Source organism: Bactrocera dorsalis, chromosome 5 (assembly GCF_023373825.1).
Source record: "Bactrocera dorsalis isolate Fly_Bdor chromosome 5, ASM2337382v1, whole genome shotgun sequence".
Classification (NCBI taxonomy): domain Eukaryota; kingdom Metazoa; phylum Arthropoda; class Insecta; order Diptera; family Tephritidae; genus Bactrocera; species Bactrocera dorsalis.
This window is the reverse complement of record NC_064307.1, coordinates 59,145,969-59,157,378: the sequence shown is the minus strand read 5'-3', so window position 1 is coordinate 59,157,378 and position 11,410 is coordinate 59,145,969. Positions and strand designations below refer to the sequence as shown.

At 40.2% G+C, this 11,410-nt stretch overlaps 1 protein-coding gene across 2 annotated transcripts; it reads left to right on the top strand.

Annotated features, from left to right (window-relative positions):
- The first annotated feature begins 681 nt into the window (after positions 1-681).
- LOC105221895 (zygotic gap protein knirps) lies at positions 682-6,997 on the top strand. Of its 2 annotated transcripts, none has more exons than XM_011199033.4 (3): positions 682-1,457; positions 4,179-4,256; positions 4,456-6,996. In XM_011199033.4, exons 2-3 carry the CDS (start codon positions 4,179-4,181, stop codon positions 5,935-5,937), a joined length of 1,560 nt encoding a protein of 519 aa, XP_011197335.2. In that variant the 5' UTR covers positions 682-1,457; the 3' UTR covers positions 5,938-6,996. The 2 variants fall into 2 exon arrangements, with proteins under 2 accessions (XP_011197335.2, XP_029404449.2); XM_029548589.2 differs by lacking the exon at positions 682-1,457 and adding an exon at positions 3,551-3,907 and having other exon boundaries at positions 4,456-6,997.
- Positions 6,998-11,410: the final 4,413 nt, after the last annotated feature.

Here is an 11,410-nt window from a genome sequence, read left to right as displayed (position 1 = left end):
TTTAAATAATCAGAAAATTTATTGCAAATGCATATCTACAAAATTCTGCATAATTTAACAGAAATCACTAAATACATAGTAAATATCAATGCTTATGTCTACAACAGTCAGCTCTTGCATTTCCTTCACATGATTTATGCTGAAAATGTTATTAGAATACCATTGAGTTAACATTACCAGCTCAACAGCGCTACCTTACAATAACATACTCATTAATGGGCAACAGCGCCACAGCTAACATAAACAGAGCACAATAGGGCCTGTTAATAAACCGCTGTGAATTAAATTGGTTTACATTATAGTTACATGTTAGCAGTCAAAAGTCACTGTTAAGTTAACATGATGACGCAGCAGCGCGCGAGTGCGTCGCCAGCAACGCTGCTACTGTCAACGCGCAGTTGAAGTCAGCGCTGCTTATTGCTCTCTGCGCAGCGATCACTTCAACTGTTAATGCTACCGCTGCTGAGCTCACCTGATGACGACAGCGACGATCGCTTTGGTAGTGATATTTGATAGTGGTGGTTGTGGTGCTGGTGGTGGTTTGTGTTTCAAGTCTTTTGTTTTCTTCCAACTACATATGTACAGACGTAGATGCGCGAGTATCGCCGTCTCTGCGGTCATACGAAGTTAACTGCAACACTAACTGCCATTTGGCTTATAGGGTAGCGCTGTGGCATGATATTTGTGTGCGCATATGGAAAATATGCTTCTTGTAAGACATTGGAAGTCACATCAACTCAGTTGTCTGCCAGTAGTCGAAGCGTAGTAAACGTGCAGCGCGCGAAGCAAGAGCAAGTCTTATATGTTTTTATTGTATGAGAAAAAAAAAAACTTATATAAAAGTGATTAAATCGAAAAACGGGGTAAAGAACTGCGGAGACGAGTTTCGTATTTATGCTTCCAATTGTGAGAAAATAAAAAATAAAGTTCTACATACAGACACTAGTATGTATATATGTATGTGAAGCGCAGAAAAATTAAGAAATATAAAAATATAAACTCCAGTTGCAAGCAATTTTGTTTTGTATTCCAAGTGATAACTGATTGACAGTGTGGCAAGCGCGTGGTTTCAAGTCAAAGAAACCAAAGCCTGAAATTTTGAAAAAAAAGAACACTTTCGAAAGAAAAATTTTGCGAAACAAATTTAAAAAGTAACATTAAAAAAAATTCAAATAAATTTTGAAAAAACAGTTTTAAAAAATTAATATTTTTTTTTAATTTGTGTTCTTGAAAAACTTCGTATTCGGCGTCACGTGCCACATTTCTTGTAAAAAAAATAATTAAATAATACTGCATTGGCCGCAGAAGCTGTCGTGGACTCGCCAGAATATTCGCTGAATCAAGTGTTAAGTTTGGAAAAAAATATATTAACGGAATCAAAAACAGTTACAAACCACATATTTTGGTAACTGAAGCAGTGATTGCACACAAGACAGTCAAATAAATAATACTACAAGGTGAGTCTAAGCTGCTTTTATAAAATAGTTAATAAACTGTTATTTAAGATACTTATTTAGTCAGAATTTATAGAAAATTTGGTCACCAAATGAAGGCAGTAAATAATTCTAATGAAAATCAGATGAGAGTTTGCAAAAATATTCGCAGTTAGCAGCTACGCTGGCGGCAAATAGTACAACATAATTTCACACACACACACACACTTATCTTTCCATAGTACCATTTAGACACACGCCTACTGTAAAGAAAAAAATTAGTGCATTTGCTCCTGCTCACCCAAGTTCTAACCAACAGTATGTAGTTTCAGTGCTGCTGCCAACAGCACTTATTTGCATAATAGAAAATCACCTACACGCCTATTAAACAACCGTGCAACATGGCGTATTTTCGATTGTTCACTGCTTATGCTTGCGGTTTCATGGTTAGCGCTGCAAGCCGATCGCTATGTAGTCTAATTTTCATACTGAAACTAGAGCAGCGGCACCATAGAAGAGCCGAACAGGTAACAGCGAAACCTTTGCGGCTTACATACATACAGAACTACATATGTTTTTGCCAAATGTTGTGTAACGCTTTTGCTAGGCGTTGTCGCATATAATTATAATGAGCTGTGAACAACCGAGGTATTGAGGAAAACGATCGCGGGGGAGTTGCTGCGAAATAAATAAAAACTGTAAACATGCGGCGGTGTGGGCACTATGCATTGTTTGGCAGTATTATGAAATACCTGTGTGAGAAATAATTGGTTTATTAGTCCTTCTGTGAATTGTTAACAGCGAAGGATTTTTGTATATGTTTAATAGTGAACTTAACAGAGCAATGTTAAGTGTTTTATAAGGTATTTAAGTTGTGAAATGTTAAAAAAAATTGTGAATTTCGATTACTTGTACTATATTTGTATATAAAATAATAGGAAGTAATACCTGAAGTAGTTCCAAAATAACGATTTTTTTACATTTCATATATTAAACATTATTTTCTACGCTCTGACTGTACAAAAATTAGCCGAAAATATTAATAACTCAATGTAAATCGCATTTTCATGCTTTAATTCGCTGCAAATTCACGCACAGTCACATAAGCGTTTCTTGAAACTTCTTCAAAGAACAAGAAAAAATCATAAAAAATAGCACTTTGAGGCAAAAATCAAAAATAAAATTCGCAATGCCGAAAAAAGCATGCAAAAAACACTGTTTTTGTTTGAATTTTGCAAAAAAAACTCATTCAAAATTCATTCTTAGTTAAAAAACGGCAAACCACCCGCTGTGCCATGCATGTACAGCGCATGCCCGTCAAGGTTACGTGTACGGTCCAGCAAGGAGATAAAGCAAGCAAGCGTGCAAAATCGCTAAAAAATTGTATAAACATTGTAAAAATATATGTACATTACCTAAATGAATCAAAAATGTTAACAAATTTCACACAAAAAGGTTACAATTTCACAGCCGAGTTGCGCAGAATACTGAAAACTGTTTAATCAAATTTTATTTCAAACAATAACTGATTCTATGCATTCGGCATATATCCTTTACATTACATAACAACTTTAACAATAGCGAATTTAACAGAGATGACATTAACAGCGACAAAACTCTCTGTTAACAGACACTTCACTGTTAAGTGCAACAACAACATAATCAAAATTTAACATCAACTTACCTGTGCTCTGTTAACATATCCTTAAATGTAAAAAAGTTAACAGCGCACACGCTCTAACTAAACAATAACCATACAACCAGTTATTCATTCAGCATATATCCTTTACATAACATAACATTCTTAACAGTCTTAACAATAGCGAATTTAACAGAGCTGACATTAACAGCGACAGAACTCTCTGTTAACAGACACTTCACTGTTAAGTGCAACAACAACATGATCAAAAATTAACAGTGATTTACCTGTGCTCTGTTAACATGTCCTTAAATGTAAAAAAAGCTAACAGCGCACTCGCTCTGACTAGCTGACTTAACAGCATACAATACGGTTACCAAACCGTGTGGGTCTTTCAACCATCTAACATTACCTGGCATAGTCATGTTTTTGAAGAATATTATTATGCGTTTTTGTGTTTCTATACCTTACATAGTTGCTATTGTATATTCAGGTAGGACATTGCGCAGACATTGCTAAGGTCAGCGAAAAAGACAATAAACACTTAGATCGGGCAATGTTTTGAGTGTAATTTGCACAGCAACGCCTCCTCTATTAGGTTTTATACTCCTTTTTGGCATTTCGACTATAAAAAAACAGACCAGTTAAGACGACATCACATTTACACAGCAAACGTCAAGCGAAGAGGTTCAAGTAGGAGCCGAAAGTGCATAAAAAATTGTTAAAAACAAATACTAAAATTACCATTAGAAGTTGCAAATTTAAGTAACAGTGTTAACAGAAAAACATGGCAGAAATGATGGATGTGTGTGTGCCCGAAGTTGGCATAAATATGGTTAGTTGAGCTACACTACGTTTAAGATAGAAAAAAAAATAGAAGAGAGCGAGCAGTTAGAAGAAGAAATCGTTGGTGTAAAGGCGAAGTAGTAAAAATAAACGAAACACATAGTTTATTTATTTTATACTAAATTGCTTTACTACTCCAGCCGAGCCAAATAAACGAAATTTTTCGAAAATGATTTACAACCAAATTTTATGTGTAGAATATTCTAAAAAATATCATTACTATAACATTATTAATAATTCATTTTCTTTTCCGCTTACAGATGAATCAAACATGCAAAGTATGTGGCGAACCAGCTGCTGGTTTCCACTTCGGAGCTTTCACATGCGAGGGTTGCAAGGTAAGTTACCAAATCCGAAAAAATAGTAAAAATATTGAAGAGCACAAGCAAGTTCTATTTGAGTATTTTCCCTAAAAAATCCATAACATCACCAGAAAAAGTAAAACTAAACTAAAAACTTTCGCTCTAATAACCTAAAACACCACAACGCGCAGCATTTATTAATAAACCACACCCTTTCGTCTTTTCTACTCCACAGTCCTTCTTCGGTCGCTCGTACAACAATCTCTCGTCCATAAGCGAATGCAAGAATAACGGCAAATGCGTAATTGATAAGAAGAATCGCACTACTTGCAAGGCGTGCCGCCTACGCAAATGCTATACCGTTGGCATGTCCAAGGGTGGCTCACGCTATGGCCGCCGTTCCAACTGGTTCAAAATCCACTGTCTGCTGCAAGAACAGCAACAGCAAGCCATGGATATTGCGAACAAAGCCGCAGCTGCCGGCGGTAATGTCGCCGGTGCACCCAACGCCGCTGGTTTCGGCGATATGGCCGCCGCAGCTGCTGCCGCTGCCGCCGCCAAGCAACACATGCAATCATTGAATCCACACATGGCCAGTGCTGGCGGTTTGCTCGGCTATCCGGGCTACCAGTTTCCTGAGATGATGGCACAGGCTGCGCCTTTCATGTCTGCTGCAGCGCGTCATCCCGCTGCCGATGCCACCTTCTTCAACATGATGAATTCGCTACCAGCCATGGGCGCAGCACAGTCTGCCTTCCAGTTGCCGCCACATTTGCTATTCCCTGCCGCCGCTGCAGCGGCCGCTTATCATCCAAATGCCGCCGCTGCCGCTGCAGCAGCCGCTGATGCCGCCTACCGCACCGAAATGTATAAACATCGTCAGTCTGTGGATTCCGCAGCTTCTGGCGACTCGGCGCAACGCTTTTCGCCACAAATTGCTGCTGCCGCTGCGGCTGCTGCTGTAGAACAACAAATGCGCGAACAACAGGAAGCGGCGCGTCACTCGCCGGAACTGTGTGTGTCGGGTGGCGATGAAGATGAGGATGATGAACTGGATGTGCATACACCATCATCTGCTATTGCGCAACAGCAAATCTACCAACAAATGCAAGAACAACAACACCAACAGCAACACCAAATTCATAACCCGGTGGCGATACATGCTTCACCGCTCAGTAGCTCACCTCTGTGCGTGCCCGTGCCCACCTCCGCGCTCACACCCAACTCCGAACATTCGCCCGCACATCAACCCAGCTCACCAGCACCAACCGTTGCCGAGACTGCTGCGCTCTCGTTCGCCGCCAAAATGCAATCACTCTCACCCGTCTCCGTGTGCTCCATTGGCGTTGAGAGCGTGAGCCCACCGCAACAACACAGCGCCATGGACGCGCAGGATGGCCCCATGGACCTTAGCATGAAGCCAGTCAGCGCCGCATCACGGCCGTCGACGCGACATAGCGGCGATTGTGACATGAACTGCGATCTGAGCGAGGAGGAGGCAGCAATGTTGGATACGCGTCGCAAGTACTTTGTTTACAACAGCGATCACAGTGAGTCCGATACTTCGTCGGATGGCAGCAGCGCCGCCGCGCTCGCCAACAAGCGTCAGAAAATGATCGATGAGGGCTACAATTCAGCGGGCTACGCATCCTCGCATGGTTCCACAGTGTCGTCGTCGTCAGCGACCAGCATGCACGGCATCTTTGTATGCGTTTAAGCTATACACACACATACGCTATGTGCACCTGCTTGGCGCCGGCGCTGCGCGGTGTTAGGAAAATATAAAAGTGTCGCTGTGGGCGGAGCTCATTCACAAGCGCGCTTGTTTGCTCAGCTGACGCCAATAAAGCTGTCATTTGTTGCTGTTGTTGACGAAGTGGTTTTTGATCAGCGTAACTGTTGTACGAAATGCAAATCAGCGCACACTGACGCATACATACACATCGTTGGTTATAGGCCGCTCGGTTCTCCAAAGCTTCGAGCGAGTTTGTACGCCTACACACGTGTTCATGGAGAACGCGCTCACACCTAACGGTCATAGCTGCTTGCTGTATTAGATTGGGATCTCACATACACACGCACACTATATATATCTCTCTCACTCTCTTTGTGTAAGCGCGCTTAGTAAGCTGTTGCATATGCGCGGAAACGAGTTAGCAATACAACGTCAGCAATTGGTATGGAAAGATAAGAGCGCCCAACATACATACACACATGTATGTGTATGCCTGAACTCAGATCCAAATATTCAAATGTAATTGATTTCAATCGCAATTTAGTCGCATTTAGTCGCTTTTAATTTAATTAATGCAAATTTTAAATGAAGACATTTCAACTAGTTATGTAAGCGTTTAGTTAAATGTAAACAAAGCAATAGCAAAATGCTGCAATAAAACTTATTAATTTAAATCAATATTTTTAAACAATTATGTAAATAATTAGCTGTTAAGTTAAGCACTTCTACTTCGTCAGCTTACTGTTAAGCTATTTATTTGATATGTCTTTTTGCACATACTGTATTTATTTGCACGTAGCACAGAAATTGTAAATATTTATATTTTAGGTTAATTTGTTCTAACATGCTCAAGTTGTTGCAATTATACGAAACCAAATTTCTTCAAAATATAAAAGTTTATAGTCTTTATTGAATATTAGTCCCACAGCCTACTAGGTTCTTCTGTGTGTGTTTGTTTAACGCTAAGTTAGAGAAAGTAAATTACACATAGAAAAGAAAAATAAGCAAATTTTAAAAATAAAATTAAAATTTTTAAATAAATATAAAATTATAAAATACAAAATAATAAGTTTTCTTTTAAAAGTGTGTTGGACGATTCTTCCATGATTTTAGCTTTTTCAGACCGTAAACTTAAGGGGTTTCAACTGGTGACAACTGTAACTCGAAAACCGCTCAGTAGATTTTAATGAAATTTATACAGCTTTTAGAATGCATAATAAACACTGGCCTGATCGACGGATTTTTTTAAAAATTTTAAAAATTTCGATTTTGTAAGATCAATTAAATGTTGATTTTTTTCCAAAAATTTAGAAAAAAAGTTTCCAGAGGCCGCTATTTTGCTAATTTTTGAAAAAAAAAAAATAAAATCCTTTGATCATGCCCAGGATTGTCTATTTATAAAACTATTTTTTTTTTGTCCGATTGATTTTAGATGACTCTCCAAGGACTTATGGTTGTCACCGCAAGTACCTTTTTTTGGAACTGGGTCAACACAAACAACTATAACTTTGAAAATTAAATTTTTTTTTGAAATTTTCGTGACTTCAAGTCAACACATTCTATAATAATGCCATATTACTACTTTTGTAAAATAACATGATTTAATAGAAACAAAAAAAATATACTGAAAGGTCGCATTTTTTCGTGCCTCTGACTACCCCTAACCCTTTAAGAAAAATATTTAAAACGTCAATTATGTGTGGGAAAATACATTTCCTAGTGACACCTCACCAATTCAGCTGGGCTGAATTTCGATACTTTCAGCAAGTTTTCCTCCAAACAATTTTTATACCCGCAACAAGATATATATTATGGTGTTGCATTTAAGGCCCTTTTTTATTTCTAAGCGGACAAATGAAAATAATATATCTTTTATTGGCAAAAAATTCCTGAAAATTTGATCCTTTAGTTTTGATTTTAAATATTTCCTTTGTGTTTTTTTTTACATTTTTCATAACGCCGGTTTATCAAAATACTTCCAAAGGTTTGAATAAAAAAATTTAATGACTATTAAATGAAGTCTTAGATACAAAAATTTTATTAAAATCAATATTTTTATGTTTTGGCTTTATTAAAACGCTTATATCTCTGACACAAAGAAATTGTATGACAAGAGCGGTTTGATCATAAAACTCTTCTTTTACAAGTTCTCGATTAAACCAGCTGTTTATCGAAACAAAATAGGTTAAAACGCCCTATTATACAATATATCGATCGGAAATTTAACCTCTTCTTCTGCTTTTGTCTTAAAGAAATTACTCATTCGTCGTTGTTAGTCAAAATCAAGTAACTATTCTTCTAAGAAAAATATTTAAATTGACAAAATGTCTTCAAGAAATCTCCGAATCACAGTCATAGTACAAAATTTTCGCGCTCCAGTGAGACAAAAAACTGCCCGTGTAGTGTCGAGAATATTGCTGCCGCTAACACATCAATTGAGGAAGACCCAAATCAGCCTCTCACATGTCGTTCTCAAGCGTTGGGCATCTCTTTGCGTCGTTATGGCGAATTTTGCGAAAATATCTTGGCCTACTTCCTTACAAGATTAAACTGACGCAAAAACTGAAGCCACTTGACCATCAAAATTGTCGTACGTTCATGAATTGTGCTGAGCAACAACTTGAAAATGATCTGGATTTTCTTCGAAAAATCATTTTCAGCGATGAGGCTCATTTCTGGATGAATGGCTTCATCAGTAAGCAATATATGAGTTATTGGTCAGGCAGCTATTCACACGTACTCCATGAGTCACCATTGCATCTCGAAAAAATTACGATTTGGTGCGGTTTATGGGTCGACGGCGTCATTGGGCTGTACATCTTCCGTGATGATCAAGACCGGCACGTTACTGTACCGCTACCGCTCAATGATAATTGAATATTTTTGGCCCGAATAGGACGATATGGACTTAGACAATATGTGGCGGCAGAACCCATTTCGATTTATTGAAACCCAAGTTTTATGAACGTGTTATCTCACAAATGACCTCCTCGGTAGTGCGATTTGACGCCGTTAGACTATTTTCTGTGGGGCTACGTCACGTTTATGGTCTATGCCAACAAGCCAGCGACGATTGATGTAATTCATCCGAATATCGAACCTGAAAATGCAGCAGTATCGGCCGATTTATGCTTGAAAACTGTCGAAAATTGGGTACAGCGTCTGGACTTCTGCAAGCCTGCCCCTTGTGGCCAAGCAAAAGAAATTGAATTCCATACATAATGGCATCAAATGTACTTTCACATGAATAAAGAATATCATTGATATAATTGATTTACTAAAAATATCTTTTGACTTTTTACAACGCTATGTGTATCCTGTTATTAGAAAATCAAAAATATTGAAAAATTATTTAAGAGCTACTTCTTCTTCTTAATTGGCGTAGACACCGCTTACGCGATTATAGCCGAGTTAACAACGCGCGCCAATCGTTTCTTCTTTTCGCAACGTGGCGTCAATTGGATATTCCAAGCGAAGCCAGGTCCTTCTCCACTTGGTCCTTCCAACGGAGTGGAGGTCTTCCTCTTCCTCTGCTTCCCCCGGCGGGTACTGCGTCGAATACTTTCAGAGCTGGAGTGTTTTCATCCATCCGGACAACATGACCTAGCCAGCGTAGCCGCTGTCTTTTAATTCGCTGAACTATGTCAATGTCGTCGTATATCTCGTACAGCTCATCGTTCCATCGAATGCGATATTCGCCGTGGCCAACGCGCAAAGGACCATAAATCTTTCGCAGACTTTTTCTCTCGAAAACTCGCAACGTCGACTCATCCGCTGTTGACATCGTCCAAGCCTCTGCACCATATAGCAGGACGGGGATTATGAGAGACTTATAGAGTTTGGTTTTTGTCTGTCGAGAGAGGACTTTGCTTCTCAATTGCCTACTCAGTCCGAAGTAGCACCTGTTGGCAAGAGTTATCCTGCGTTGGATTTCTAGGCTGACATTGTTGGTGGTGTTTACGCTGGTTCCAAGATAGACGAAATTATCTACAACTTCAAAGTTATGACTGTCAACAGTGACGTGAGTGCCAAGTCGCGAGTGCGACGACTGTTTGTTTGATGACAGGAGATATTTCGTCTTGCCCTCGTTCACTGCCAGACCCATTCGTTTGGTTCCTTGTCCAGTCTGGAGAAAGCAGAACTAACGGCGCGGGTGTTGAGGCCGATGATATCAATATCATCGGCATACGCCAGCAGCTGTACACTCTTATAGAAGATTGTACCCGCTCGATTAAGTTCTGCAGCTCGAACTATTTTCTCCAGCAACAGATTGAAAAAGTCGTACGAATGGAAGTCGCCTTATTTGAAACCTCGTTTGGTATCGAACAGCTCGGAGAGGTCCTTCCCGATCCTGACGGAGCTTTTGGTGCCGCTCAACGTCAGTTTACACAGCCGTATCAGTTTTGCGGGGATACCAAATTCAGACATCGCGGCATAAAGGCAGCCCCTTTTCGTGCTGTCGAAAGCAGCTTTGAAATCGACGAAGAGGTGGTGTGTGTCGATTCTCCTTTCACGGGTCTTTTCCAAGATTTGGCGCATGGTGAATATCTGGTCAGTTGTTGATTTGCCAGGTCTAAAGCCACACTGATAAGGTCCAATCAGTTCGTTGACGGTGGGCTTTAATCTTTCACACAATACGCTCGATAGAACCTTATATGCGATGTTGAGGAGGCTAATCCCACGGTAGTTGGCGCAGATTGTGGGGTCTCCTTTTTTTATGGATTGGGCATAGCACACTTAAATTCCAGTCGTTGGGCATGCTTTCGTCCGACCATATTTTACAAAGAAGCTGATGCATGCTCCTTATCAGTTCTTCGCCGCCGTGTTTGAATAGCTCGGCCGGCAATCCATCGGCCCCTGCCGCTTTGTTGTTCTTCAGGCGGGTGATTGCTATTCGAACTTCTTCATGGTCGGGTAATGGAACGTCTGCTCCATCGTCATCGATTGGGGAATCGGGTTCGCCTTCTCCCGGTGTTGTGCTTTCACTGCCATTCAGCAGGCTAGAGAAGTGTTCCCTCCATAATTTAAGTATGCTCTGGGCATCGGTAACTAGATCACCTTTGGGGGTTCTACAAGAGTATGCTCCGGTCTTGAAACCTTCTGTAAGCCGCCGCATCTTTTCGTAGAATTTTCGAGCATTACCCCTGTCGGCCAGCTTATCGAGCTGTTCATACTCACGCATTTCGGCCTCTTTCTTCTTCTGTCTGCAAATGCGTCTCGCTTCCCTCTTCAACTCTCGGTATCTATCCCATCCCGCACGTGTTGTGGTCGATCGTAACGTTGCGAGGTAGGCAGCCTGTTTTCTCTCCGCTGCGACACGGCACTCCTCGTCGTACCAGCTGTTCTTTTGCACTTTCCGAAAACCAATGGTTTCGGTTGCAGCTGTACGTAAGGAGTTTGAAATGCCGTCCCACAGTTCCCTTATACCGAATTGTTGATGAGTGCTCTCAGAGAG